The 27,508-nt window shown below is 35.1% G+C and overlaps 1 protein-coding gene across 3 annotated transcripts in view; it reads left to right on the top strand.

The window, feature by feature from the left end:
* The window catches only part of LOC137401446 (tetratricopeptide repeat protein 28-like), a 63,377-nt gene that overhangs the window by 23,142 nt on the left and 12,727 nt on the right, over positions 1-27,508 (top strand). For 2 of the 3 annotated variants that reach the window (XM_068087788.1, XM_068087787.1), the window contains exons 8-20: positions 1,817-1,860; positions 4,804-4,842; positions 6,374-6,886; positions 8,476-8,577; positions 10,996-11,102; positions 13,741-13,801; positions 16,718-16,936; positions 18,613-18,747; positions 20,206-20,373; positions 20,845-20,935; positions 21,402-21,413; positions 23,055-23,170; positions 25,641-25,769. In XM_068087788.1, coding sequence (XP_067943889.1) covers positions 1,817-1,860; positions 4,804-4,842; positions 6,374-6,886; positions 8,476-8,577; positions 10,996-11,102; positions 13,741-13,801; positions 16,718-16,936; positions 18,613-18,747; positions 20,206-20,373; positions 20,845-20,935; positions 21,402-21,413; positions 23,055-23,170; positions 25,641-25,769 — 1,736 coding nt within the window. The remainder of the gene's footprint in view (positions 1-1,816; positions 1,861-4,803; positions 4,843-6,373; positions 6,887-8,475; positions 8,578-10,995; positions 11,103-13,740; positions 13,802-16,717; positions 16,937-18,612; positions 18,748-20,205; positions 20,374-20,844; positions 20,936-21,401; positions 21,414-23,054; positions 23,171-25,640; positions 25,770-27,508) is intronic. The other variant, XM_068087789.1, reaches the window with a different exon arrangement.

Below are 27,508 nucleotides of genomic sequence, written 5' to 3'. Positions count from 1 at the left end.
GCCATATATAGTACATATATAGTACATTTAACAATGTTGCATAAAAGCTCATTGCACGCAATGATATGTTTGCTACACCTTGCAGCCCAAACTGGCTTTCTATCTGCAATATAAGAGGAGTTATGAGTGTCAATCCATTTTAAACTTTATATAACCGCTGTGATGCTCTGTTGTATTATATCGCGTAAGGAATTCCATATAACATGAAGCCTCGAGTCAGTGTAAGTTCTCAAATTCGATTTGAATAACGAGTCTCAAAGTTAGCCCTCAAAGCATTGTTTTCTCGCTTGTTGCACTATTTATTGCCGAGCTATATATTACTGTAAACCTCTATTTGAACGCCACCTTTATTTGAAGGCCACGTCTATTTGGCTGCCATTATAGAAGGATTCAAAAATAGAGCGCCACCTTTTACTTGAACGCCATCTCCATTTTACCACCACTTTGACATCTTTGATCTTGACAAACCCGGAATAGCAAGTGATCAATAGTATCATACTAATAATGACATCAATTGCAATTAATTCTTTCATTGTTTCTGTTCGCATCGAAGTCCGTTTTTCAACTTTAAAGCTTTTCGGTTTTTTTTGTTTAAACTTTGAAAGCAATTCCATAAAAATAATTAATATCTGTAACAGGCTAATAGTAGTTTCTTGTTTTATGATAGTTAATGGTCATGATACTTCAGCTTATGTGAACAACGGTTTAAATTTACAAGGCTATATGTACGATCACTTTAGGCTAGAAGTTGTGCTTACCATGCATGCGGCTAACAGTTTATCATTCATTGTGTGAAATGCAACGCGTGAAGATTTTGCTCTACCAAAAAATTCTTTGGATTCTAATATCGATTAGTCAAGCTGTGCGAACACAGAGTTAAGGTCAGCAGACATTGGTGGAAGGTATGGAACAGCCAAAAGAAGATGTTCATTCCATCGAAAGCAACAATCAGAACGCAAATATTTTTGTTTTATAAATGTTACTTTTTGTTTTTGCACATATTATAAGTATGGTTCATTTATGTTACTTGTTCTTGAATATATATTTATAGAATTTGATAGATTATTTTTATATAATTTATCAAGATGCATATTTATAGCATAATATTTGATAGCATCATTGCGGTAATCTGATCTTAATATGATGGACGCTCAAAATCCTCTTCTATTGCACCGTAAAAATAATCAGTTTTTGGCTGCAAATTGTAGCAAACATATCATTGAGTGCAATGATCTTTTGTGCAACATTACTAAATATAGATATAAAATAAAAATATGTGTTCAAATTTAGAATGAAATAAAAAATTGAAAGCTCCAACAAATTGCAAAGCAGGGCACTGGCTGTAATATCATCACACGTTAATTGCAAGCAATGGACATCAAGATATGAGATTTCTTTTGGCTTCTCAATGCATATTTATTTAGAGATCTATGACGAGTTGGAGGTAAGTTAGCAGATTTATTGTATCCAAAAAAGTTAATGTCTTTCCGCCCGAAGGACAAAGCAAAATATAGGCGAAATTCGCCTAAGGGTAAAAATTAACCTTCGTAGAATTCTGACGAGCTATTTGAAAAATACAAAGCCAGCCTCTATTCGAACACCGCCTCTATTTACCGCCACTATAGGGGATGGCTTGAAAATAGAGTGCCATGGCATTCAAATAGAGGTTTTATGAGACGTATTGGTGGCTTTTTGGCATCTAGAAGATCTATATAGTGCGACTTGGAATCGTTAAAACAGGATTCGATATCGTTGTCAGCTGGCACCTCCAAACCAATTCAAAGCAGCACAGTGTAAGTCTCAATATATTTTGTAGACCTAAGCCTCCTCGCAGAACTGAATCAAAGTCTAGTGTCAATGGTTTGTATATATACATGTAAATACATCATTTAGAATTTGAATTTTGTATTTCATTGCATTTGCATTGTGATTTTTCCACAGTTTATTCTCTACCAGTTACGTCTTAATGGTCTAGAATCTGGACCATCTAGACAATCTAGACTCTAGATTGACCTGTGAACAGCAGGTTAGGTTCAAAGGTCATTAACAATATTGAGAAAGGCAAATTATTCTGCACTTCGAAATTGTAGACAGTAGATGTATCTAATCTCAGGTGATGTATATGTAGTGCTTACGCACTACATATACATCACCTGCTGTATATGTAGTGCGTGGTGTATATGATGTATATGTAGTGCTTACGCACTACATATATATCATATCACGTGAAAAAGTAATGCAAAAGTAGTTCATATGCACTACTTTTTCATGCTTTAAATTTTTTTGTTATTTTAAATCATATAAATACGCAAAACTTTAATAAATTTATTTTTGAAAAAACTTTTACGGTGAAAGACGGTTACTATTAAGAATAGAGCTGATAATTCTCTACTGCGACCAGTCATCTTTAGATTGTAAAGGATTGTGACTATTTATTACTCCTCAAGGAATGATACCACTTGAGTGTAATAGGCAAATAGGTATGTATTTTTCAATACATACCTTTTTGCCTAATATATATATGTATATAGATCCATAAATTTATTTATATAAATCTGAAAGTTTGTAGTCTATATGTGTATGTCCTTCGGTATGTCCGGCTATAACTATTAAAATAGTTGGAATTAAAATCTCACATCGTGCTGGATTTGAACTCATAAACATTTCAACCGCAGGTCTAGTAGTCCAATTGTCTAACCACGGGTCTACGAAGGCTCTTACTGTATACAGTATGCCCTTTTCCCAATTTCATGCGCTAAATGACGTATTAATTGATACATTGCGTCTACGGGTTACGATGCCCCTGTTATAAAATATTTTTCGCCCAACTTTAATTTTTCGCTTACGATGCTTTTTCGTCCTCGCCATGCTAGGACGAATTTGTTTTTTCCGCCATAAATATCAACAAAAATTTCTCTGGAAATTAAAATTTGATGATTTTTGTACTGATTATATACGCTATTAAGAGTTGTTCGCCATGGCGAGTTCAGCGTTATCCGTTATGGTCAAAACGGATTTGCAAACAAATAAGTGATAAAATTTTAGTTACAAGTTCGAAGTTTACTAAAATATGTGTTTCGTGAGCTAAGTTCATTTTAGTAAGATTCAGCGTTTATGCTACGCGTCTGTCTAGAAGGTACAACCTCTTCACCGGTACCTTCTAGGCATGGTACATTGCAATGTTACATTTTCTTGCAGATCATAACCACAAAATACACTAAAGTTACTGTAGATAATTATAGTTACTCAAGTTAACATATTGTTTTATTACTATTTTTTAATAATGATGATTTTTATCAGGTATTTGCGTTAGATAATAATTATTACTATGGGTTTCTGTACCACTCTATGCGATATTTTCACCTCATGATGCCAACAGTGAAATGAACTAAAATAATATAATCGTATACCAAATAATTCTTCATTGTAATCGTAGCAAAACGGACTATATTTAGCCATTACTTGCTAATGATTTTACTCACATTTACATTCAAATACCTTTACAGTTTTATTTTTCCTCCTAATTTATTTCACCAAAACACTTCTTTCATTATATAAAATTTACAAAGTTACAAAAAGTTACAGTTGTTTGAAAAAGTTTGAAAACCTTTACAGTTGTTTTATTTTTTTCTCAATTCATTTGAACTGCACTAAAACACTTTTCTCTCGATATGAAGTTTAAAATTTAGAATGGTAAATGTTGTTCATGTTAATTAAAAATAAATTTTCTGTCCGAAGACTCTTTTATTACCCGGGCAACGCCGGGTATTCAATTAGTATATACGGTACATATATATGTGTATGTATATACAACAAATACAATCAACTGTGCACATATAATTGAACTGGATTGGTTGAGATTTCCAGGTGCTCTGGATTGCTTGTCTCTTCGACGCTCCTTTTATATTATCTCTGTTATAAGCTCCGCCCCTTTTCCCGGGAAGGCAGACTCGGCTACATGATTTTATAAGATTCACATAAAATTTTCATCCAGGAAAATAGTCAGCGATGAGACTGCACACTTGTTATCAAGCACCTAAAATAGCCCAATTCCTTTTGAGCCGAATATTATATTGAAGATAGAAGGATTCCAAAACACAATAAAAAAGCAGATATCAAAAGCAGTATAGTCATACCTCTACATACGAGTGCCCCAACATACGAGAAACTCGAGATATGAGCTGACTTTCTAGCGGGTTTCTTCCTTGAGATACGAGTAATCTTTGAGATACGAGCGACTCCCCATGGCCACCACACTGAGTGGCCAAGTATGCGAAATTTCGCTTTCGAGAACAGCATCGCTCAGTTTTTGTTCTCGAATCAGTTTGAAAAATGCTTTTGAAAGGTTGGCTAAAAGTTATAGTAAATGTGAGGCAAAAGGCACCAAATCGGAATAATTTTATAGAATGTAAACACCAGCTTTATTTATGGCCAAGTTAGTCATCCATAGAATTGTTCATGCAATAAGTGCTCAACTCTATGAAGTACTTCTAATACATAATAGTCATGTTAAAAGTTAAATCGATCATAGTGAAATTTATGTTTACATTTATGACTGGACTTTTTCACAAAACATTTTTTCATTGGCTTCTGCAAATGCGCCTTCCAAGGAAGTCTTTAAGCATGGAAACTCGGGAAGACCGAGTCCTGGCATATATGATTATAAGCTACTTAGTTGTACAAAGATTTTACATAGAGTGACAAATGCTTTTGGATCAAGTATGTTTTCTCCCATTCTAATGTCACTCATACATGCTGGAAACACGCAGAACTCTTTGATGTCTTTAAATTGTATGCTTTTAGGAGGAGTCTAAGAGACAGCCGCCCTCAATGCTTGATGAGGTAAGTGTTAATCTATGTATAAGGCTCTATATCATGGTGTAGCTACTGGTAGAGTCAGCAGCTCATCAATATCTTACAGCTAAATGCTATACGGTATAGCTCTATGTTATATCTAAATGTTTTATGATATTGCTATTTGTTATAGGGAGTAGCTATAAGTTACAGTTAAATGTTTTATGCTATAGCTATGTTATAGCTAATTGAATATGGTATGGTATGTGTTACATGTTATAGCTATGTCTTATGTTATTATTAAATATTATATGTTATAGCTAGATGTCATAACTACATGTTATATGGTTATAGCTAACTTTCATGTTATAACTAAATTTCATGTTGTAACTCAATTTCATTTGCTATAGCTAGATGCTTTATGACATAGCTAAATGGTATATGGTATAGTTAAATGTTATATGCCAGTGCTAATTGTTGTATGATACATGTAAAAATAATATGATATAGCTGAATGTCATATGGAATAGCTAAATGTTATCGGATATCGCTATATAATTATATGCTTAATACATGGTGTGAAAAAATTTAAATATATCCAACTTATTTTGTGTGCTGTTCTAACATATTTTGCTGTAACATGTATTTCTAAATTCAACGAATGCTGGCTATTTCAATTTTTGATTAAAATCTTGGGAATTGTCTCATGATAAAAGATCTGATCCATATAGCTGTTACTAAATACTATATTTATTAAGGCTACATGTACATGGCTTGTAGCAACAGAGTGACTCTCTTTTGCAGTTTAAGCTCATTGGCGGTCAAATTGGAATGGATATCGATGATGTTTTCATGGACTAGAAATGAGAAAACATTTTTATAATCGACGTCTGAGTTGGTTTGGTATATACGTAGTAGCCTTCAGGAATGTACCGTACTTTTTGGAATATTAGCCGCTACTTTTTCTGATGATTTGAGCCATGCGGCTTATATAAGGATGCGGCTATTCTGTGGCTTTTTCTTTCACCGCTAGGGCGCATTAACCATAATCTCCAAAATTTCCGCCTCTAGCGGTGCAAGAAAATACGAAACAATGCCTAACGGTACTGTTCCGTTAGGCATTAGGTTGAAAAGCGTCGGTTAATACAAAACAGTGCCATTAGGCACTGTTCCGTTTTAAACAGCAAAGTTGCTGCCGCGTTAAAAAGCACCATCCTGAGTTCTGTGGCCTATACAAAGGTGCGGCTTGTATTGTTATATTATCGTTTTTTTGAAAAATGAAGCAGATGCGGCTTATATAGGGGTGCGGTTTATAGTCCGAAAAGTACGGTATTTCAAATCGTAAACAGAGTAGAAGCCATTCCAACTCTCTCAGCGGTAACACAACTCCAACATATTGCTTCAATATTTTCAATAGAGTTTTACAATTTCCATATTCAAGATGACTTGCTTGATGCGCCACAAACTCATTCAATGCATCAAAACTTTATTGAAAATGGAGTTGTGTATTCTTAGGTCATAAAGTTTTAGATATGCATGAGGCTCAGTTAGACTCAGTCCTGTCTCTTTTATTTTTTAGAATGGAGAAGGGCTGTTTGGTCGGGGGGAATCGCAAGTTAGTTTGGGAACGGTCGGTATGCTTGCGGAAATGAGTTTATCAGGTCAAAAACCAGCCAAGCTACGTTTGTCTGATATAAGCAGCTCGAGGACGAGCACTGATACAGCGATAGGTACTGAGGACACTTTGACGGAAGGCTCAGCTTTGCACCGTACACATCCCCCGCAACCTAAGCCTCGCATTACCAGACGGTCAGATTCTGACTACTCTACGGCTGGTGCCAAGCCAGTGCCCGGGTTCAAAGCTAAGCCATCCGTATCAGCTCCAGTTACACCCATTGTTGAAAACAAGACGCCAGCTGCCCTGCCTCCGTATAGGCAATCACAGTCGGAAAATCTAACGACAAAAAATGATGGAGGAATTACGGAAGGTCTGGTGAGAGAACTGCAGCGAAACTCACCAGCAGTGGAGGGCGGAAACCAGTATGCTGGGCCATTCACTCCGCCTACAGGGAGAGACACGGGTGCGAGACAGGTTGGTTTGCCAGCGTTCCGCTGTGTAGGGGGTTTGGGCACTGGATAAGCGCGGGACACCCAAGTTTCAATTTTACCTCACACAACTGTTGAAGAAATAGACGTTTTTGCAGTGATCAACACTTCGAAGTATGGGCCTATGTATTCCTATTTTATTTAAGCCGAGTAAGCTTTGCTGCGTAGTTTTTTTTTTCGGCTTTCTTTCTGGTTTGCGTAGGATTACGGAGTGTTGGTCATTTTATGCGTTATTCCTAAACTTCAAATCGATTGGCCTTCTGGTTTTTGAGATACCACCAAAATAATGATGGCACTTTTTGCCGACTGAAAAATGAAAAATGGCTGCTGGCAGAACATTACCTTCTAATGATGCACTGGATGAAATTCTTGATAATAAACGATCAAAAATAGACAACACTAGAGAGCTTCTTTTCGTCAGAAAAAGAAACTTTAAACTACACTTTTTATTCATAGCAAATATACACAATAAAAATATACACAATAAAAATATACACAGTCTATGAGACTCGGTGTACTGCAATCTTTGTTTCTTCAATTATCCTTAAAACATCACTTCTTTAAAAGAGTGTGTAAACAAACAGTCTACCCATTTGATTTCTGTTTTTCTCATTAAGTTTTGCAAGCTTGCAGCTTTTAATGATATTCATAACAAAAGGAGTTGTGTTATCCTAAAAGTTATCACAATTGATGGTAAGTTGTTAATAGGATCAGGTGCCCTACTTGTATATACAAAATTAGGCGTTGAAGTGTTAAAACGCACACAATACGTGTCAATTGAGTCAGATAAGCCTCACTAGCAGTGAAGCGGATGACTGTCAATCAAATGATAAAAAAATGTTGGCCTAAGGTCATTATAAATAGTTGAGGTTTGTAGGTCATGGTGACTGACGGCTTGTCACATAGCAGATGTGCTTGGGGATGGACATGGGAAGACCTTATGAGATTTGTCCATCTTGCATTTTCTAATTTATTACCATGTAGATTGCATGTCGTTGGAAGTGGCCGGTAGAGGATAACTTCCAAGTTTATAGACTTCAGTGACTACTCAGTGTTTCCTGTTGTTGGTATATATTTTACGCGTAGCCCAAAGGGGCACTCGTAGAAAATCCAAAGCTTAATCATTTTACAACAACCTTGAAATAAATTTTTTAAAACTCTATTGAGTTTTCAATGCTTAACAATGATAACTTTATAACAAGCCTGTGTTTATAATAATTTCATTTGAAGAGAATTTTTAGAGAATTTTTTCAAGTTTCATTCAGTTGAAAAAAATTTTAATCTTGCAATTATCACAACCTTTTAAAGGTTGTGATAATTGCAAGATTAAAATTTTTTTCTTCAAATTTTGCAAATGTCAACATCAATTTAAATTCGTTTACTGTCACCAACTTGTATTACAGTAGCAGTAGTCTGTTATCACATTCTAGTAGTTAGGAGTTGTGCTCTCTGAGCACTACTTCTAACTACTCTACTACATGTAGTATTTGTTAAATTATTAGATTCACACAGGTTTTGTGACAAATTCTCTTATTTTTTAAGCACTTCTCACCACCACTCAATATTCATTTGTAGAAAACTAGGCCTAATAAAACTAGTTCCCACGCGCCTGTCGTACCAATGAACCAGTTGCACCAAATTCGCTCCGACCCTTCCATCTATCAGAGAGAAGAGGAGGTTAGTTCTATTGTCTTTACTCAGTCATCTTCAGCTCGTACTTTTTAGTCTTCAATTGTGTGGTCTTTCTTCTTTAGTTGCTAATGACAACAGTTGCTAATAACAACAGTTGTTAATGACAACAGTTTTCATTAGCAATGAGCTTTTATGCCGCATAAAATGGTAAATAAGGTGGTAAATAAAGATACAAAATAAATATTCTCTTGAAATGTAGAATGAAATAAAAATTGAAAGCTCCAACGAATTGCAAAGCAGGACACAGGCTATAAAATCGTCGCAGACTAATTGCAAGCAATAGATATCAACTGGGAGAGATATTTCTGTGGAACTAATTTGTGTGTGAGTGAACCTGTGTTTGCTAGTGACTGAAGCCTTCGATGGCATTTTCATCTAAGAATTTTGCAAATCTGATGAGAAAATATAGGAAAGGAATAATCTATGGTTTGAGACAATAAACATTAGATACATATTTCAATCTTGTTTTCTGAATCTAAAGTTTTTGTACAAATCTGTGATCAAGTTTGCTTAGATGCTCTAGTCTTGATTTACATTTAGTTTTCTCACTTCTTGACAGCTTCCAGACCCTTTAGCTGTCAGTGCTGTCAAAGATTATGAGACCGCCTCACAGTTTAGAAGGCATTTGCTGTTAGTGATGAATTACTGCTTTAAACTATAACTGTCACATACAACTTTTATCGTATATTCTAGGTAAATCAGACACGCTGATTCTGATTTTGTACTCAAAATAAAGATTGATCCACTAACTTTCAAAAAAATGAAAGCTTTTTTACAGCGTTTTAATATCGGTCTCGAAAACAACACAATCGGCACAACAGGCTCTGCCCATAAATATTTGACGTAGCCTAGCTTTTTAGGAACGGAAGTTAGGGATGTTTAGTCCGATTTAGAATGATAGAGGTGGGTGTCTTAAAACCCATTATTATCTAAATTCAGCCTGCAAAATCTTTTCAGTCTTTTATGAAAGGTAGATACTTGAGACTTAGAGCATGTTGAATTTAGACTTGGAGCATGTTTGAGGAAGCTCTGTACAGCTTGTAGCATAAGATAGTTATAAAGTTATATGTTCACATTTTTAGCATATTTTTAACATAACGAATTAGAGTAAACTGGCAGTCCGGTCAACCATGGGAGATCATCATGAGTAATTATGTTTGCAACTATTCTGTGACGCTACAAGGTGGTCTGGTGGTGCAATTGGTAGTGCTCTTGGCTGCAGTATGTGGATACCCGAGTTCAATTCCTATGTGATGCGTTTTTCCTTGGAGGTCTAAGCGTGGCTCCAGCTGGATGGACTTCAGCTCTTATTATAGTAAAAATTGAAGCATGTAGTTGTAATGTTACGCTCCTTAAAGGTTGACTTGCAACAAAATTCACATTACAGTTATTTGGTATCAAAAGACTCACCATGTCTTACTCTGTTGTGTTGTAGGTGCCAAATATGTGGAAATGTGATTACAAGCTCTTAAAAGCTTAAAAACGAAAAGCTGCCGTAGATTGGAATCTCTTTATTTCTCTGACGTAGCCATGGAATTTGGTTATTGTCTTGTCATGTGAATTGAAAGGCCAATAAAAAGCTCAATATAAAACTTATCATAACACTAGTTTACGACAAACACTTCGGGTTTTACCCCCGTAGTAACCCCGTAGCAAATATAGATGCTCGCTACTTTACAGTTTTGTTTCAATTTGGTCTAATCGGCAAGTCGTAATCTGATCATGTGACCCAATACTTCGCAAATAATTTTTGCAACACTTTTCGATTATCCCAAGTGACCAACACGCTCGTCATGATTATCAGACAATGATATGTACTCCTTTAAGCTAAGGCTAAAAAATTAAACGAATTTTTACGGTAAGTTATAAGATATCACTGCTAAAAGGGACAGCATTACAATGACGATAAAACAGACGCTTAAGAACAATAGACATGGTTTTATTGAATGCGTGAAGTATATTTGTGAAAATATTTCGACGAATAAGGTTGCATGAAAGTGTAAACAGAAACCATCTAACACAGCTACGTCACATTTGAGCCGTTTTGGAAAGGGAATCCAAACTATGGCGGTCTCATGTGGCTCTATTAACTGTTGGTTTTTAAGCTTTTAAGAGCTTGTAATCATATTTCCACATATTTGGTACTTACAACACAACATAGTAAGACATGGAGAATCTTATGATATCAAATAACTGTAATGTGAATTTTGTTGCAAGTCAACCTTTAAAGATTTTTCTCTGTAGTTAGTATGTCTATGGTCATAAAAGTATTAATTCAGAGCTGGTATTTTGCCACTGTTAAGTGTTCTTGTCGATAGTTATGTTGTGAGTGAAAGGTTGAGTTCTTTACATCAAGTTGTAGCAAGTTGTCGAGAGTTACTAGGGATACGCATATTTGTTTAGAAACACAAACAGAACTACCAGATCCTCTTTCGAAGGGCAGAGCTTAAGGAAAAGCAGGACAAGCTTTCAGAGGCTCTCGATGATTATCAAATGGCTCTCATATACGAGTGAGTACTCTTGTTGGTGGTTGTCCTCTTCTGTATAGCGGTACAGTCATACATCGACATACGAGCTTAATGCTTGTAGGACAGTTTTCTCGTATCTCAAAGCAATATGTCTTATATGAATTAACTAAATACAAAACAATCTGTTCATGGGCTCTGAAAAAATACTTAAAACAGGATATTACGACGGAAAAACGTGTTTTTAACTGTTGTAGTTCACTACCTATAAGTGAACAAAGACCTATCTAGTAGTTACGGAATGTTACATTATTATGTACAGTGCAGCGTGAAGTTCTTATCTTCGTCACAGATATAGCGGCTAATGGCGGTGTGAGAGATTTGACAGTAAAACATTCGGTACACTAGACTTTTGTGATGCTACGTAACATAACATATTATGCAACATTACGTAACATAACATTGATACTTTAAATTTAAGCTAAATAAATTAAGTTTACTTAACACGCACGTGAAGATAATTTTAATCTTACACCAAAGTTAATTCTAATTTTGACTTCATTTTTTTTATTATTCTGGCACTTGCCCTATAATTTTTAGCTGTCCTTTTTAAAACTTTTTCAAACTGATTTGACGAGAAAGACTGAGCGGTGTTGTTCCCGTAAGTTGCTTTTCACAAACTCATCCATTTAGCAGCTGCGTCGATAACCAGCTCATGAGCTCCTATCACAAATTTATTTCGATTTCAAGATAGAAACTTGCTCGAATTTTGGCTCATATCCAAAATTTCTCTTATGTTGAGGTATGATTATGTTGAGGTATGACTATGGTAAAACTGCAACAGATTATATATTATAGTGCTTTATGTGATGATATGGAACATATTAGGTTTTAACAGGTGCTTTTAATGCTTCGTGTGTGGAACCCAAAGTTTGAAGTTGCTAGTGCTGTTTTACTGCCTTTACACGCTGACACTAGATTTGACCAATGGCCAGATAAGTAGTTCGGTGCAGGCTGCCAAAGGGCTGTTCTAGTATTGAAGAGGTCTTTCTTGAGTATGGTTGCAAACATCAGTTGTGTCAAATAAAACTACAGTTGACACCCTTATACATTCTAGAGTCGTCTACTTACTCTGGTTTATGAATTTCTGTATTCTACTAGCCGATATGAAGCTAATAAAGTAGGGTTTTAGCAACTCAAATAGGCTATAGCCAATGAGGTTCTAACCATTAGATGTGATAATTGTAACTACAGTAGACGCCCTTATGCATTTTAGAGTCGTTTACTGTAACCGAAATGGTATTTCCACTTAATTTTTTTTCAATAATCAAGTCTATCTGCTTTGGTTCTCTAAAATTACTTTTGTAGCATGGCTTCTGTATTCCAATGGTTCCCACGAAGATGATGAAAAACAGTTGGCTTGATGCCAATTGTCTTTTCATCATCATGTTTCCCAGTGCGTGTTTATATTGGTGTTTTAGCAGCTCAAATAGGCCTTAGACAATGGCAGTTCGCACAGGCTACTTATTCAGGGCCGCAGAGCAAAGGTTGTTTCAACTGGTCTCCTGGTGGTGTAAATATTTTATAGTCTAATTGCTCCAAGATTCTTGGTGACGAATCAACATCTTCGACACATCATTTCTTGTGTTTTTAGCAACTTATTGTATTCTGACTGTATTGTATACATTTAGAATAAATATCTATATTTGTCTGTTTGTCTATCATTTGTCTGTCCAGTTATAGCAACGAAAAATAACCTTTGCAGTGGATTTGAACTCGCAGTATTCAAATCACAAATCTGCTAATATGCGTACGTAACCACAGGGCTAAGCTGTTCTTGTCATTCCCTTTGCTCTTATCATATCCTGTATATCCTTTTCTTAATTCCACATGCCAAGTGTGCACTTGTATTATTAATTAATTGCAAATTAATTTGCAATTAGTTTGCGATTAATTAATAATTAAATTTGCAAATTTAATTCTTGCAAATTGTTTTGCAAATTGTTATTCTTTTGAATTTTTCTAAAAGCTGATTTTTTTCTACCATAACTTATTTTTTAATGTGTTATTTTCAAATGTGCTGTTTCAATTTTAAATGTGCCATTACATTCATATTTTCAGTTTCGATAAATCTGTAAAAGCTAAATACTTTTCACGGGACAATCTGTATTATTTGGAGTGATCGCCTCTACATTCGCTCTCTATTCGGACAAAGTATCAGACAAAGAAAGTCTATCTCATTTTTATGTTTGTACCTGTATCGAGAGGTAATGGTATCAGCCATCAAAACTTTCAATACAACGAGCTCCTGCTGCAACAGTAATCTTTTTTTACACACACACAGTTCTATGCATGAATTGTTATTATTAATTCAACATATTCAGGATTTTTATTTTGTTTTCTCAGCTCATAATAATTGTATAATTACCGAATCATCTTTTATTGTGATCATAGCAGACAGACTTAATTTAGCTATTACTTGCTAATTATTTCACATTTACATCTAAACACTTTTATAGTTGTTTTGTTTCTTAGTTTATTTGAACTGCACAAAAACACTTTTCTCATGATATGAAGTTTGTAGAGTCTCTGCAAAGACTTTTTTAAGACTTGGGCAAAGCTGAATATTCAGCTAGTATATATATATAACTGTATGTATCAACTGTATTGTATTGTTATTCAGAAAAGAAGATAGAGGAGATAACCACATAGAGGTGGCAAAGACCTTCAGGATTATAGGAAGGGTAAGTTGTTCTTCCTTGTGTGCGGTGAGACATTGATAGAGTTGTTCTTCCTTGTGTGCGGTGAGAGATTGATAGAGTTTTTCTTCCTTGTGTGCGGTGAGAGATTGATAGAGTTGTTCTTCCTTGTGTGCGGTGAGAGATTGATAGAGTTTTTCTTCCTTGTGTGCGGTGACACATTGATAGAGTTGTTCTTCCTTGTGTGCGGTGAGACATTGATAGAGTTTTTCTTCCTTGTGTGCGGTGACACATTGATAGAGTTGTTCTTCCTTGTGTGCGGTGACACATTGATAGAGTTGTTCTTCCTTGTGTGCGGTGACACATTGATAGAGTTGTTCTTCCTTGTGTGCGGTGAGACATTGATAGAGTTGTTCTTCCTTGTGTGCGGTGAGACATTGATAGAGTTGTTCTTCCTTGTGTGCGGTGAGACATTGATAGAGTTGTTCTTCCTTGTGTGCGGTGACACATTGATAGAGTTGTTCTTCCTTGTGTGCGGTGACACATTGATAGAGTTGTTCTTCCTTGTGTGCGGTGAGACATTGATAGAGTTGTTCTTCCTTGTGTGCGGTGAGACATTGATAGTTTCATTTGATCATTGCTGTTTACTTTGTATGCTGTCTACTGACCTTTGAAGACGAACTTAAACAAAATTTTAGTAGATTTTATCAGAAACTATCAGTATTTTTCTATCATTTGTGATTGTTTTCGATGTTTGAGGTGATACGAATGCGAGGATGTTTACAGGTTGAAATCTATGAAACAGGGTCATGGTTAAAACGCTTATATGCAAGCAAAAGTACGATTCTGATGTCTACAGTTGCAAAGAGGCTGACAGAATAGCAGATGTCAACAATAGCAGTGATAGCAACTACTGATGTCATTCACACATTTTTTTTCTTCTGTGCATTTTAACGCGAATCACATCTTGTTAATTTTAATCTTAAAACATCCGGGCAGTCAGATGACCTCAAACATCAAAAACAATCGCGAATGATGGAAAAATACCGATACTTTCTAATAAAATCTACTAAACCTTTGTGCAGGTTCATTTTTAAAAGGAATGAGTTGGTCTATTCTAGTCACCTTGAGTTTTGAATAAACGATGGCGCAGTTTTATTTTAGGTTTTAGAGAAATTTTCATTTTGTGCATTTCAACAGGTTTTGATACGGTTTTTGTTTTATCGTTAAAAATCATGTTTTGATCATTTGCTCTTGTATTTTAATTTGTTTCTGTTTCGCATTTACAAGCTGTTTAGTAAATTTGTTTGTTTCTAGCAGTAAGTACATATTTATTTCATATTCAGATTGAGTGTGTTAGAGGTCGGTTGTTTGGACCTAATTATATACATGTATATACACTATACATGAAGTACATATACAGAACTACATATGTATATGAGTGTTTCCTCACCCCGGATATCCCGTATGGGTGGTAAATTCTGCTCTAACTCGGGTCTCCTACCAGAGACCTGGGAGTTTGAGCACTCGCCTCAAGATCTTAGCTGTTCCCAATAGCGTACTTTTCTGCAACTCACCTGAGTTGATTATTGTCGGTATTTGGGCAAGCCACATTTTATGCGCCGGTGTTATTGCGCCCAGTGCCCCAATGACTACTCTCTTCTCCAAGAGGGAGATATTTCTCTACCTATTATTTTTCTTTGCTGGCTATATTGTAGTCATTGGGTACTGCTATATCTATTATAGTAGCCCTCTTGTTCTCCTTGTCTACCACCACTATATCTGGTTGGTTTGCTAGGACATGCTTGTCAGTTCGGATGTAGAAGTCCCAAAGAATCTTGGCGCGGTCATTTTCATTGACCTTACCAGGAGCTTCCCACCAGTGTTGTGGTTTATTAAGGCCATACTCATCACATAGACTTCTATACACAACACCTGTGACATGATTATGCCGCTCAGTGTATGCGTTTCCTGCTAGCTGCTTGCATCCACTGATGATGTGTTGGATGTTCTCAGGTGCATCTTTGCACAGTCTGCATCTAGGATCGTCTCTAGTGTGATAGATTTTCGTTTGGAGTTGCCTTGTTGGGAGCACTTGCTCCTGGGCTGCCATGATTAGCGACTCTGTATTGGCCGTTAGGTTTCCTTTGTTCAGCCACATATATGTCTGGTGAAGATCGCGAACCTTAGATATTTGTTGGTGGTAAGCACCATGAAGAGGTTTCGTGTGCCAGTCAATTTCCTCATCATCAGGGCGTAGGTCTGTTGTAAGAGCAGCCGATGGAAATTCAGCTAGCAACTTATCTGAAGTGGTCATGGAGGCTGCATATGCTTTGATGCTTTGCTCCTCCTCTCTCACTGTCTGCTGTACACTTTTGAGTCCCCTACCACCATCCTTCCTTGATATATATATATATATTATATATATAATCATATTATATATATTATATATCATATAATTGATATATAATTATAGTGTAATATTATGTTATTTATATTATATTTGTATATAAATATATATATATATATATATATATATATATGATACTTATATATAAATATATATGTGTATATATATGTGTTTGTATACTGTGTATATGTGTGTTTGTGCCCGTGTGTACATGTATATATATATATATATATATATATATATATATATATATATATATATACATAAAATATATGTACACCTGTAGAGAATGCAGACAGAAAAATCAACCTGAAAAAGATAAGTAGCATTAACCTATTCCAACACTCTAGTTAGTTATTATATATATACTTTTATTACTTGGTATATATTATTATATAACTATAGGTTTGTTATAATAATTATACTTAATAATAGTTATTAAATATACTTATATTATATCTGTAATATTATTATAACTATATTATAATAGATAAAATTATATTATATAACTATATTATTATATGTATTTATATATATATATATTTTAACAGTTGTGTCGGAAGTTATCAAAGAATCAGGAAGCTGTAGAATACATACAACAGGCTTTACAGATTTGTAAAGTCTGTCATCAGAGTGTGGATAGCGACCTTTTGTGGAATATGCATGATGAACTCGCTCAAGCCTATGCTTCCATAGACATAAATAAAGAGATAGAAAACTATGAGAGAGCCATAGAGATACTATACATGTCTACTGATGTACCACCAGAGGTCAGTTTTTCAATTGTGTAATGTTTAAGTACAGTGGGACCACGGTTTTTTTTTAAATTTTATGCTGATTAATGTGGTATCAAAATTTTTTTATAGACTACAGAGTTCAAAGGTTATGGCAGTTTATATGTGCTCTTGTCCAATATTAGGTTTTAAAGAATATGTAATTACTAGTGGAATACCCCGCGTTGCACGGGTATTGAAAACCAGCTTCTAAACAGTGGGAAGTAATGTAGTGCTGTGCGATATGACACCACATGCCAAAACGATATATTGGTCTGTGAGCTATCGATATCGGTCAGTATCGAAACTTTGGAGTTATGCTCTCTTGATATAAATTATTGTGACGTTTCACCAAAAAACAAAAATACAAGGGTGATAATTGTGTCCAAATACAAAAAAATTAGGGGTTTTTTTCTCTTCAACTTTATTTAAGAAACTTTTATGAAACTTTATTTCTACCTCACCAGTTCATTTCTAGAGGATTCTCAAAGATAAAAAAAATCGCGGGCGCGCAAATAAGTTTTCAGGAACTAGTGCTGTGCCGATATTGAGTCACAAAAGCCGGCGATAATCGATGTTGGTTTTGCCAATTATATTTATCGTCTTGACATGATATCGAAAACGTCGATATACTCGATTACAGAATCGACCTACCAAACGCCTCAAAATGATATCGTCCCACACAAAGTTGACACCTATTGTGTAATATCGTTTTATTGTGCAGCACTAAAGTAATGTAGTTGCTTGCCACTTGAAATTAGTCTGGCACATTGCCATCGGCTAGTTTGAGTAGCTTACTGATAAGAGCCATGAGAGCAAGCATAAAATTACGTTGCGTCATAACGGAGAGCGGTAGCTTATTTTCACCAACAGTGACGTATATCGCCCAATGAATTCATCAATCTTGCGTAGCTCAACTGGTAAGGTATATGCCTGGTCTGTAAGGGAGGTTCCGAGATCAAATCTTCTGCTATACAGATTTTTCATTCCAATATTTTAATAGCTATAGCTGGACAAGCTGAAGGACACACAAACTTTGAGAAATATATATATAAATTGCTATGTATAAAAATTAATTTGGTAGCGAAACAGTTAAGCGAGGTGATTTTTGATTTACAGCGCGCGTGTGAAACATTTTTAAAAGGAATCTATTGATGCATGGGATCGGCAGCAAGCATTCGTGTAGCCTGATTTATATCCATAATCTTGGGTTAACTTCTATCAGCTTTCGAGCAAATTTAATACAACATTTTTAGCATACTCCGAGTGAATTTTTTTTAAAGCAAGAACATTAATGTTCTTACATTGATTAATGTCGCCTAAAAAGGTGGCAGACCACGGCTTTCACTGATGCATGTGCGTGTCAACTATCAAACCGAACTATTTGTACCTATTGCGTACTATTGTAGCTATTGTGTACTATTGTAGCTATTGTATACCCGTGCTATTGAATATCTAAATTGAAGCAAAAACTTTCATAATTCTCCCACAATTCTGTGGGATACATGACTGAAATTTGAATTCCTCACACAAATCTCAATCACATAACTCTAAAGGGTAGATAGTTGGAAAGCAACAAAGGTCTCTGTTTATTTTCCTATTATTGACTTGTATTGTGACCTTTGGAGTTATCTTCTATCTTCTTGTATATTAACCTATGTTCTTACCTTCAGAGACTCGCTCACATGCACAACAACGTTGGAGTCAGCTATCATAAAGTGGGAAAGTTTGAAGAATCCAAAAGGCATTTGCTACGTGCTAAAGAGATGATGGGCCTCGTTGTTGCTGATCGACTAGAGACAGCAAAGGTTAGTGAAGGTCATTGAAGGTCATTGCTCCTGAATGTAGAGGCCATTTCTCCACAGGATTAAAACCACAAATGTTGTGAATGCTTGTACGTGATAGATACGTACAAGCATGGACACATAAGGTATATATCGAAGGTAGATAAGGAAGGTAGATACAGAAGGTAAACTTGAAATGTACATACAGAAGGTAAGTACACAAGGTAGATACACAAGGTACTTGTATATGCAGGAGATGGATATAAAAAGTAGATGAAAAAGGTAGATACAAAAGGTTTATACAAAAGGTCGATACAGAAAGTAGATACGGAAGGTAGGCCTGGAAGGTAGATACAGAAAAGCCAGATATCCATCATTAACAGGTCTCTGTCTTCAAGTCATTTTATTCCAATCCTATCACTCTGTAGGTCTATTAGGAATCTTACATGCAAAATTAAGATTAATATTATTGTGGGAGGATAACTCCTAGCATTTACAGCTATGCCGTTTACATCAAAAATCTTAAAAACGCTTAAGGATGTCCTTAAAAATATCGAATATCATAAAGCTAACAATAATATATTGATAAAAATATCTCAAAGGAACTATTTGAAGGTTTTTATCATTACTCCATCATAGATACATGTGAACAGACATGTGAAAAGGTTCAATGCACGGGGTCAAAGAGAGAGTAAAGGATAAAAAGGGGCATGTAACTTGCACGAGGTACAGTCTAAATTAAATTAGTTTATGTGTTTTCATTATTCTATTTCGCCAATATTTTTACATTGACTTACAAAGCAACGAGGGTTTAAGACATTTTTGATGCATATGTTGGAAATTACTCTATACTTCGAAACAAATATTTTAATTTTACGTTGTGCACTCAAATATTTGTATTTTGAGGTATTCGTGTGTCGAGGTTTGACTGTAGAGTATAAACTCAGTCTTTATCTTCAACTTATAATCTATAAACTGCAATATTACTGTCATTGAAGTGTGTGCAAGAGCCTGTCTGCGATCAACTGCTTTTACATGAATGGCCTATAAGTGAGAACAGTGACATACGCTCCCTTAACATCAAAGTTACTCATGCTATTATAATCTGCCATACTTTTAACTTTAGTACGTATCAAACTTCGACCTACATCACCTCTACATACTGTAAAACCTCTAATTATGATCACCCCAACATACAGTAAAACTTCTATTTATGTAGCAATACACTGCAATCTACAAAGTTCTAAGTTGGGAGTTGTCTTTCTTTTGTGGTTGTAACCTACGATAAAAAGAAAACAACTCATTGTATAGCAAGGCTTGTTTCATCGTTTTTCAAAAGCTTATGTAAACGATTATCTAAATTAGCTTGCTAACAAATCAATAATTTTTACTATAACTCAATCTTGATGATATTGGAAGATATTGTGCGCTTAGTGAGAGGTGATAGCAATGCAGGAGCCGTAAACATAACTATCTATTCAGGTGCATATCAGTTTGGGAGACTTGTACAAGGATACGGGTGAGCACGATCTAGCCATCCGTGAGTACAAGGAATGCCTTAGGATTGATGGCATCAACAAAAACGAGTCAAGTGCTTCACTATCTGCATCTGTGAACAACTCGTTAGCGAGTATCTATGAAGCTAAAGGGGTGAGTATGTTTACCCCCTACTCGATATTTGATTCTCAGACTTGCAGGGTTTGGAATGGCGTTCTGCTAACTTTCTTGCTGTACAAGCTCTTTGGTATGTTATTGCGAAAACATGTTAATATGAGATTTTTTCTGCTCTTGGCTGTTAGTTTGCATGTTAATATTTATTTTTTTTTGGTAAAAAGCAACTGCCTGTCATATGCTGCATTGGAGCAACACCACTTTCACTTGTAGCGATTTTATGCTTTCACAACATTTCACTGCCCCATGATCTTACCCACAGCTGCACTTAGAATAATCATTACTGACAAAACTGTTTGTCAGTCATGAATAGTTATTATTTTCTCCTAGGGCCTGTAATATTTCGTGTTACTATTACTAAAAATAGAAAATTGCTTTAGGCACAAGAAAAGGCTAATTGTAGCCTAGGAGTCAAAGAGTTTTTATATTTGTAACACTGGTGTTTGTCAGGACTCGGAACAGGCTAGAATTCATCGCCAGGCTGCCCAGCAAACAATGAAAGAACTAAAAGGAGACGGAGAGGAGGAGCAGACGTCTGCTGGTATGGCTAGCGATTTGCTTGACGTCTTCAATTTTGCTCGGAAAAATCCCTCTGTTGTGATTGACGCCTTGCTCGACTGATACATTTTTTTCTACTTTTCCTACTGCCTTGTTTTTCTTCACTTCATTTAGAGTGTTCAAAAGGAAGTTGTCTTTTTTAAGAAAAAAAGTATTTTTAATCAGGCATTTTTCAGTAGAGAAGAATAGTCCAAGCCCGAATGCTGCATGACTCAACGCTGATAATATCATAGCTAGAAACTTGCATTTTCCTAAAAAATTGACATCTCTTATACTTTGCTTTTGCCTGGTTTCATACTGAGTTAATCCAACTTGTTACCTAGTATGGTACAAATTGATGGCATTCGACAAACAACATATTATGAAGTTATTATTATTATCATTAACTATATTACTTAGGTTTATGTGTGAATGCTATATTTAACTTTTCACTGTAAATCTTATTACAGAACTCACTGGTGGTAAGGTTGATTTGTCTTTGTAATTGTGTTATTGTGAGTTGCTCTCTCTTACACAAAATAACTTCCTTATTAGTAGCAGTCAACTTTATGTTACCTTCACTTATCTTCTTTATTCTTTGCTCAATAGAGGGAGTATAATATGGTTGGTTGAGCTTGCAATTTATTATTTGTGTTTTGTGAACCCTTTCGTGTCGCTTAACTTAACCAAAATGCAACGTTATTGGCAAATTCGTCATAAGTTTACGGAATGAAATTGTACTTTGGCTGATGGCATGTTTCTGCTTGGTTTGCATAATTCTAATTGGATCAATCTATTTTCAAATGAATGATCATTCTAGTATGTTTTTAATTGTGAGGAATTTTTTCTAAACAAATAAAATATTTTAATAAAAGTTGAGCATGGCTTCCTACTGCCTCACATTTGCTTGCAGCGGTCAGCTTATGATTGCACTTCGGGCTTTTTGCGATATGTAAGCGTTATGAATTTTTTAACTTTTTACTCCTATTAGATATGGGATTTCCCAAATATCATTTTTCAAATTGGTGATAAGTTCAACCTTGCTTTGTGATCACTTTAACGTATATATAACATAAAACTTGATCAAACATGACTACTTCTGGAGCAGTTTTTAATACATTACAGCTTTTTTAAACTCTGTACTTTGAGCACAGTTATCTGTCCCATAGTTTAATTTTATGATATTTAATTATTATAAAACAGTATTTCATGTAGTTTTTTGCAGTTTTTGTATTTTTTTGCAATGTGATTTAACAAGAATAGTGTGGGTAGTAATTAGGATGGAAAAACGGAGACAATGCTTTTTACTTACAACAAAAATTATAAAAAACAAACATTTTTAGATTAATTATTTTAAAATATTTGAGACTATCTGGTACTTATCATGTGGAAGAAATTAAAAAGCATGCAAAGGAACGAACGCATGGAACGAGTAGAAATGGAGAAGCTCAAATAAATTTTTTTTTTAACGTAAAACAAAAATTTTGAGTTCTATTCATTTACATTTCACATTGTCTAAGTTGGACTAACTTCATATCTTTTTTCACACTCTTTACCTCCGCACCATTTATTTTTTTGTTACCAAGGCTACACCTCCATCGCTTGTCTAAAATTTAAAGGCTACAGTGTCAATAAAAATCTATTTTTACTGATTATTACAGTTTGATAAAATATATTTGTCCTAATGTCATATATAATTAATTATGTGAAATATTAATTTTAAAGTTATTGAGCTATGGGACAAATTAAAAAAAATACGGTGTATTCTTACAAGGTTGTTTTCTTCAACATCTGACAGTGTTGACACGCGAGGAAACGGATTAATTTTGTGTGCCAAGAATCTTTCGTCTACTTCTGCTTTGCATGTGGTGTACTTGTGCTTTCGATGTTAATTTCTGGTTATACTAATAACCATAACCATGAAACTACTCATAACCTGCTCTGCTTGTCGAATCTGTTGTACATTTGGTTCGCCTGTTTTCACCATCAAAGATTCTTCAGTGATATAGTGAGCAAGGTAAACCGGCACTAAAGCTCGGTGAGTGAGTGTGACTTATTCATGTCTATGATGTAATCTTTTGGCCTGTGATGGTGACACGAAAAACTTCATTTCTTCTTTTTAGGACCAGTAGGAACAGCGGCAGTAAAAGCTGTATCCGCTTCACAAAAGGAAGTAGATATGGCGCAGAAGTTTCATAGTGAACAAGAATACTTACAGTGCATTGAACACTATCAGAAGGTGGGTGTTTCTTTCCATCCTCTCTTAGACTTTCGCTAGCCGAACTGTAATAAAGCAGACGTTCCTATAATGTATACCTACTATAACATAAATTCCGGATAGTTTAAAGAATTTATGTGAAGTTTTTGCTTCGTACTACGTAAAACCTTTTTCATATAACGTAAAGTGTTAAGTCTGGCGGGTTCTCAAGTTCGACTTGAATGGTAACCTATCTTGCCGCACGTGCTAGAGAAAAACGATTTGCGCACAGCTTTATATCTACTATATAGCCTACAACTTCCGCGACATTCTAGTTCATTTTGATAGATCATCAGATGTGGCGACAAAACAGAGAATAGGGTAGCTGCACAATTGTTCATAAATACTTGAAGGGGATCGATTGGTGCAGGTGTCACTGCATCAGTCAACCAATTCGATTGCCACGAGTTTGGGTATCATCAAAAGTTATCTTTTATCTTACCCTTGACCCATTGATGCAATAGATGATGAACAGGTGGTTCCACTATTTTTATATTATAAATATTTTTGTTTTGCTTTCTTGTAGATGTATAAAACATATGTTGTTAATTTTATTTTGCAAAAATACACTTTGTTGCATAGAGAAAATAAGCAGGTCGTTGTAAATGAACGTTGAAGATGTTCCGATCAACTTATTGTAAAATTATCACAATCTTGGTCTGTAAAACCGGTGAAATTGATCAGAAAAAGAGAAAAGTTGTCAATGCAAATCATAACTATTGCAGTTACGGTACCGCCCACACATTAAAAAGTTATGTGTAGTTTTTCTTTTTTGTATGGTCAAAGGGGTGAGTTTGGAAAGACCTTGGAACAGATTAGGCAAGTTACATGTATTTGACTGTTCATATAATGTAAAATCCCTATAACGTAAAAGTTCCTGGAATGAATTATTTACGCCGTACGAGCACCTGCTGTACTAAGTTGAATTTTGCGGGGATTTAGTGACCTTGACCCTTGACCTTCAGTATCCCTCAACTCACACCCTAACTACTGATTTTTCATATTACTCATCATACGACATGCCTGAATTATGGAGATGGGATGTGCTTGACCTAAAACCGCATGATGTGTGTGGCTTACATAGGACAGGCTGTGCTTAACCTACCTAAGACAGGATGTACTTGACCTATGAAAGCCCATAAGTTCTTGACCTACATCCACAGGAAATGTGTGACCTACATGAGACATGTTATGACTGACCCACATTAGATAGGATGTATTTGATCTCTATAGCAATAGTTATGACTGATGTACAGTCATACCTCCACATACAAGCTTAATGCGTTTTAGGACTTTGCAGTAAGTCAATGTTTTCATATTTCAAAGCAATATTTTCTATATAAAATAACTGAATACAAATTAATCCATTCTTATACAATGAAAAACCACCTAAAACCGGATATTTCGATGGAGAAACGTGTTTTTTAATTTTGTTTTTTAATTATTATTGTTGGTTAAATAGTTATTTTTGTAATGTATTTCCTATCTAGTAACAAATACCTATCTAGTGGTTATAATCCACAATAAAGTGTAACATTATTATATACAGTACTGCATGGAGCGCTTACCTTTGAGACAGACGTAGTGGACAACGGTGGTGTGAGAGAGACTTTACAGCAACACGTTCGGTACACTAGACTTTTATGACTCTACGCAACATAACTAAACTTTGAATTTAATTCAAATGAATTGAGCTTACTAAACACACACTTAAAACTAAGTTTTAATCTTTTACTCAACTTGACTTTATTTTTTTAATTGTTTCTTATCTGTTTCTGGCTTGGCACTTTTTGCCTCTCTTTCACTATAACTTTTAGCCTACCTTTTTACAAACTTTTTCAAACGGATTTCACAAGAAAGACCGAGCGATGCGGTTATCGAAACGGCCTTTTGCATATTTGGCTATTTAGTAACCATCGAGAACCAGTCCTTATGCTCATATCTCAAATGTTTCCTGCGTGTCAAGGCAGATACTTGCTCAAACTTTTACCCGCATCTCGATTCTGTCGTATGCCGAGATATGACTGTATATACACAGGGTGTATTTGTCCGACATGACTCAGAATCTGCCTGACCTCCATTAGACAGGACATGGCTGACCTATATATAGACAGGATATGTCTGACCTATATTTAGATAGGATGTGTTTGATCTACATTAGACAGGACATGACTGACCTATATTTAGACAGGATATGTCTGACCTATATTTAGACAGGATATGTCTGATCTACATTAGACAGGACATGACTGACCTATATTCAGACAGAATATCTCTGACCTATATTTAGACAGGATATGTCCAACCTACAGTGTATATTTAGACAAGATATGTCTGACCTATATTTAGACAGGACATGATTGACATATATTTAGACAGGATATGTCTGACCTATATTTAAACAGGATATGTCTGTTGTACGCTGACCACTGGTTTGACACATTACCTGTAGGCCTTGGAAGTGCTCACCTCTCTTGAGGATAGCTCGAGAGACTCTGAGTCTGTCATGCAACAACAAGCTTTGATTCATAATAATATTGGAAACGCTTATAGAACCATCCGCCGACTACCTGAGGCTAAGGTGAGGAATCCAAGCTATTCAATAGAAATGACTGAAATGCTATTGTTTAGGTCATGGGTCTATGGGGCCATGGGGGCCATGGGCCATGGGTCCCCTACTGATTCGTTACATGGATTGGGTTATCAACTAAATCTGATCATTAATAAATGAGTCAATCAGATGTAAACTAAACAGTTCCGAGTAGAACTAGTTAAGTAAGTTATCCATGTCTCTTTACGCCAGGGGTGTCAAAATCTTTTGCAAAGGGGGCCAGATTTGGTGTCTTAAAAATTTAGGGGCCAACCTTGTCGGACATTTTTTACATATAACAGCAATTAATTTAAATAAATTTTACCGAGCCAATCTGTGTTTCATATTTGCTTTTTTATTTTAATTTCAGCTATCTTAAGCATATGCTTTGATTCGTTTGAAACATGTATATCAAAATTGCATTGACATTATAATTGAAATTTAATAATCACTTAACTTCATCTTTTTAGCACTAACTTTTTTGTAACATTTGAACAGAAGTAATTGTACTCTTGGGTACAAATTACATTTGAAACAAAAAATAATCTCACCATGGCAGTTTAATATTTATAGAATTTTTAAACACAATTACAGAAAAGTTAACAAGTAATAGGCATATCAACAAGTGCATGGCTCATTTAAAATATGACACTAACTATGAATGTTGATTGGATTTTTAAATGTTTAATACGCAGGTAATAGTGCTTCTGCCCAATTTATTAACCCTTTGAACCCTGGTCGTTTTTGTCAGTGCGTGTCAGTAACCCCAAGCAATCTGTCCAACGATCCGAAGTTTTTAAACTTATATTAAATGTAACTAAACATGCTCATAATACAATGATATTTGGTAAAACATTAGTAAAAAGGTCGGGCAACCCACAACAAATGTCATCAAACAAATATAACAATGCGTCACCATCATTCGGGCCAAAACTATAAAATTTTGTACGATTTTAAAAATTTCGTAAAAACATTTACAGTAGTATCATATCCATTGAGCACATGTTCATCATCATTTCATGACTCAAAATATATTGGAAAGTTATAGTTAGTATCATAAAATTCTTTATTTGTATCACAATCGTTTATGACCTACCAACAAACGAGTTGTATTAGTTTTTTCCTGATACCTTTCTAATAAAATTTGTTATTAAATCGAAGGAAGTAGAGATATTTGAAAACTGTTACAAATGGATGAGATATTTCTGGTCAAACATCCCGGGCAAGAATTAATCTGATTGGTTTACGCTGTTACTTAAAAACTGCTTTTGTAAATAAAGCCATGTGAATGGCAGAATTCAGGCCGTCAGGGATTTTGACACGCCCTACGCAATGCTGGAAAATCGGCCGTTAGGCCACTCATTTTTTATTTTTAGGTTCACGGATTTTTTCAACACATTTTAGAGTATGTCGGTCGAAATAAAAATAAAAGTGTCAATGCCTGTTTTTTCCTTTTTTTAATGGCAAATTTTCAATGTCGAAATTAGAAAATAAAATAGACATACATTCACGCACACGCGCACACATACATACATAATATATATATATACAAAAAACTATACAAATAAATATTTCCATGCAAATATAGATAATAACATAGCTTAATAAACAAACAAATTATAGACATATACTACGTGACTAGAGCTTGTCAAGCAGATATTAAAAAAGAAACACACAAAATTTCAAAAAGTTTAAATCAGCTGTTACATGTATGCAGCCCCAGAAAATCT

This window comes from Watersipora subatra, chromosome 8 (genome assembly GCF_963576615.1).
Source record: "Watersipora subatra chromosome 8, tzWatSuba1.1, whole genome shotgun sequence".
Taxonomy (NCBI): Eukaryota; Metazoa; Bryozoa; class Gymnolaemata; order Cheilostomatida; family Watersiporidae; genus Watersipora; species Watersipora subatra.
The sequence above is the reverse complement of the archived record's forward strand: the minus strand, read 5'-3'. Positions and strand labels throughout refer to the sequence as shown.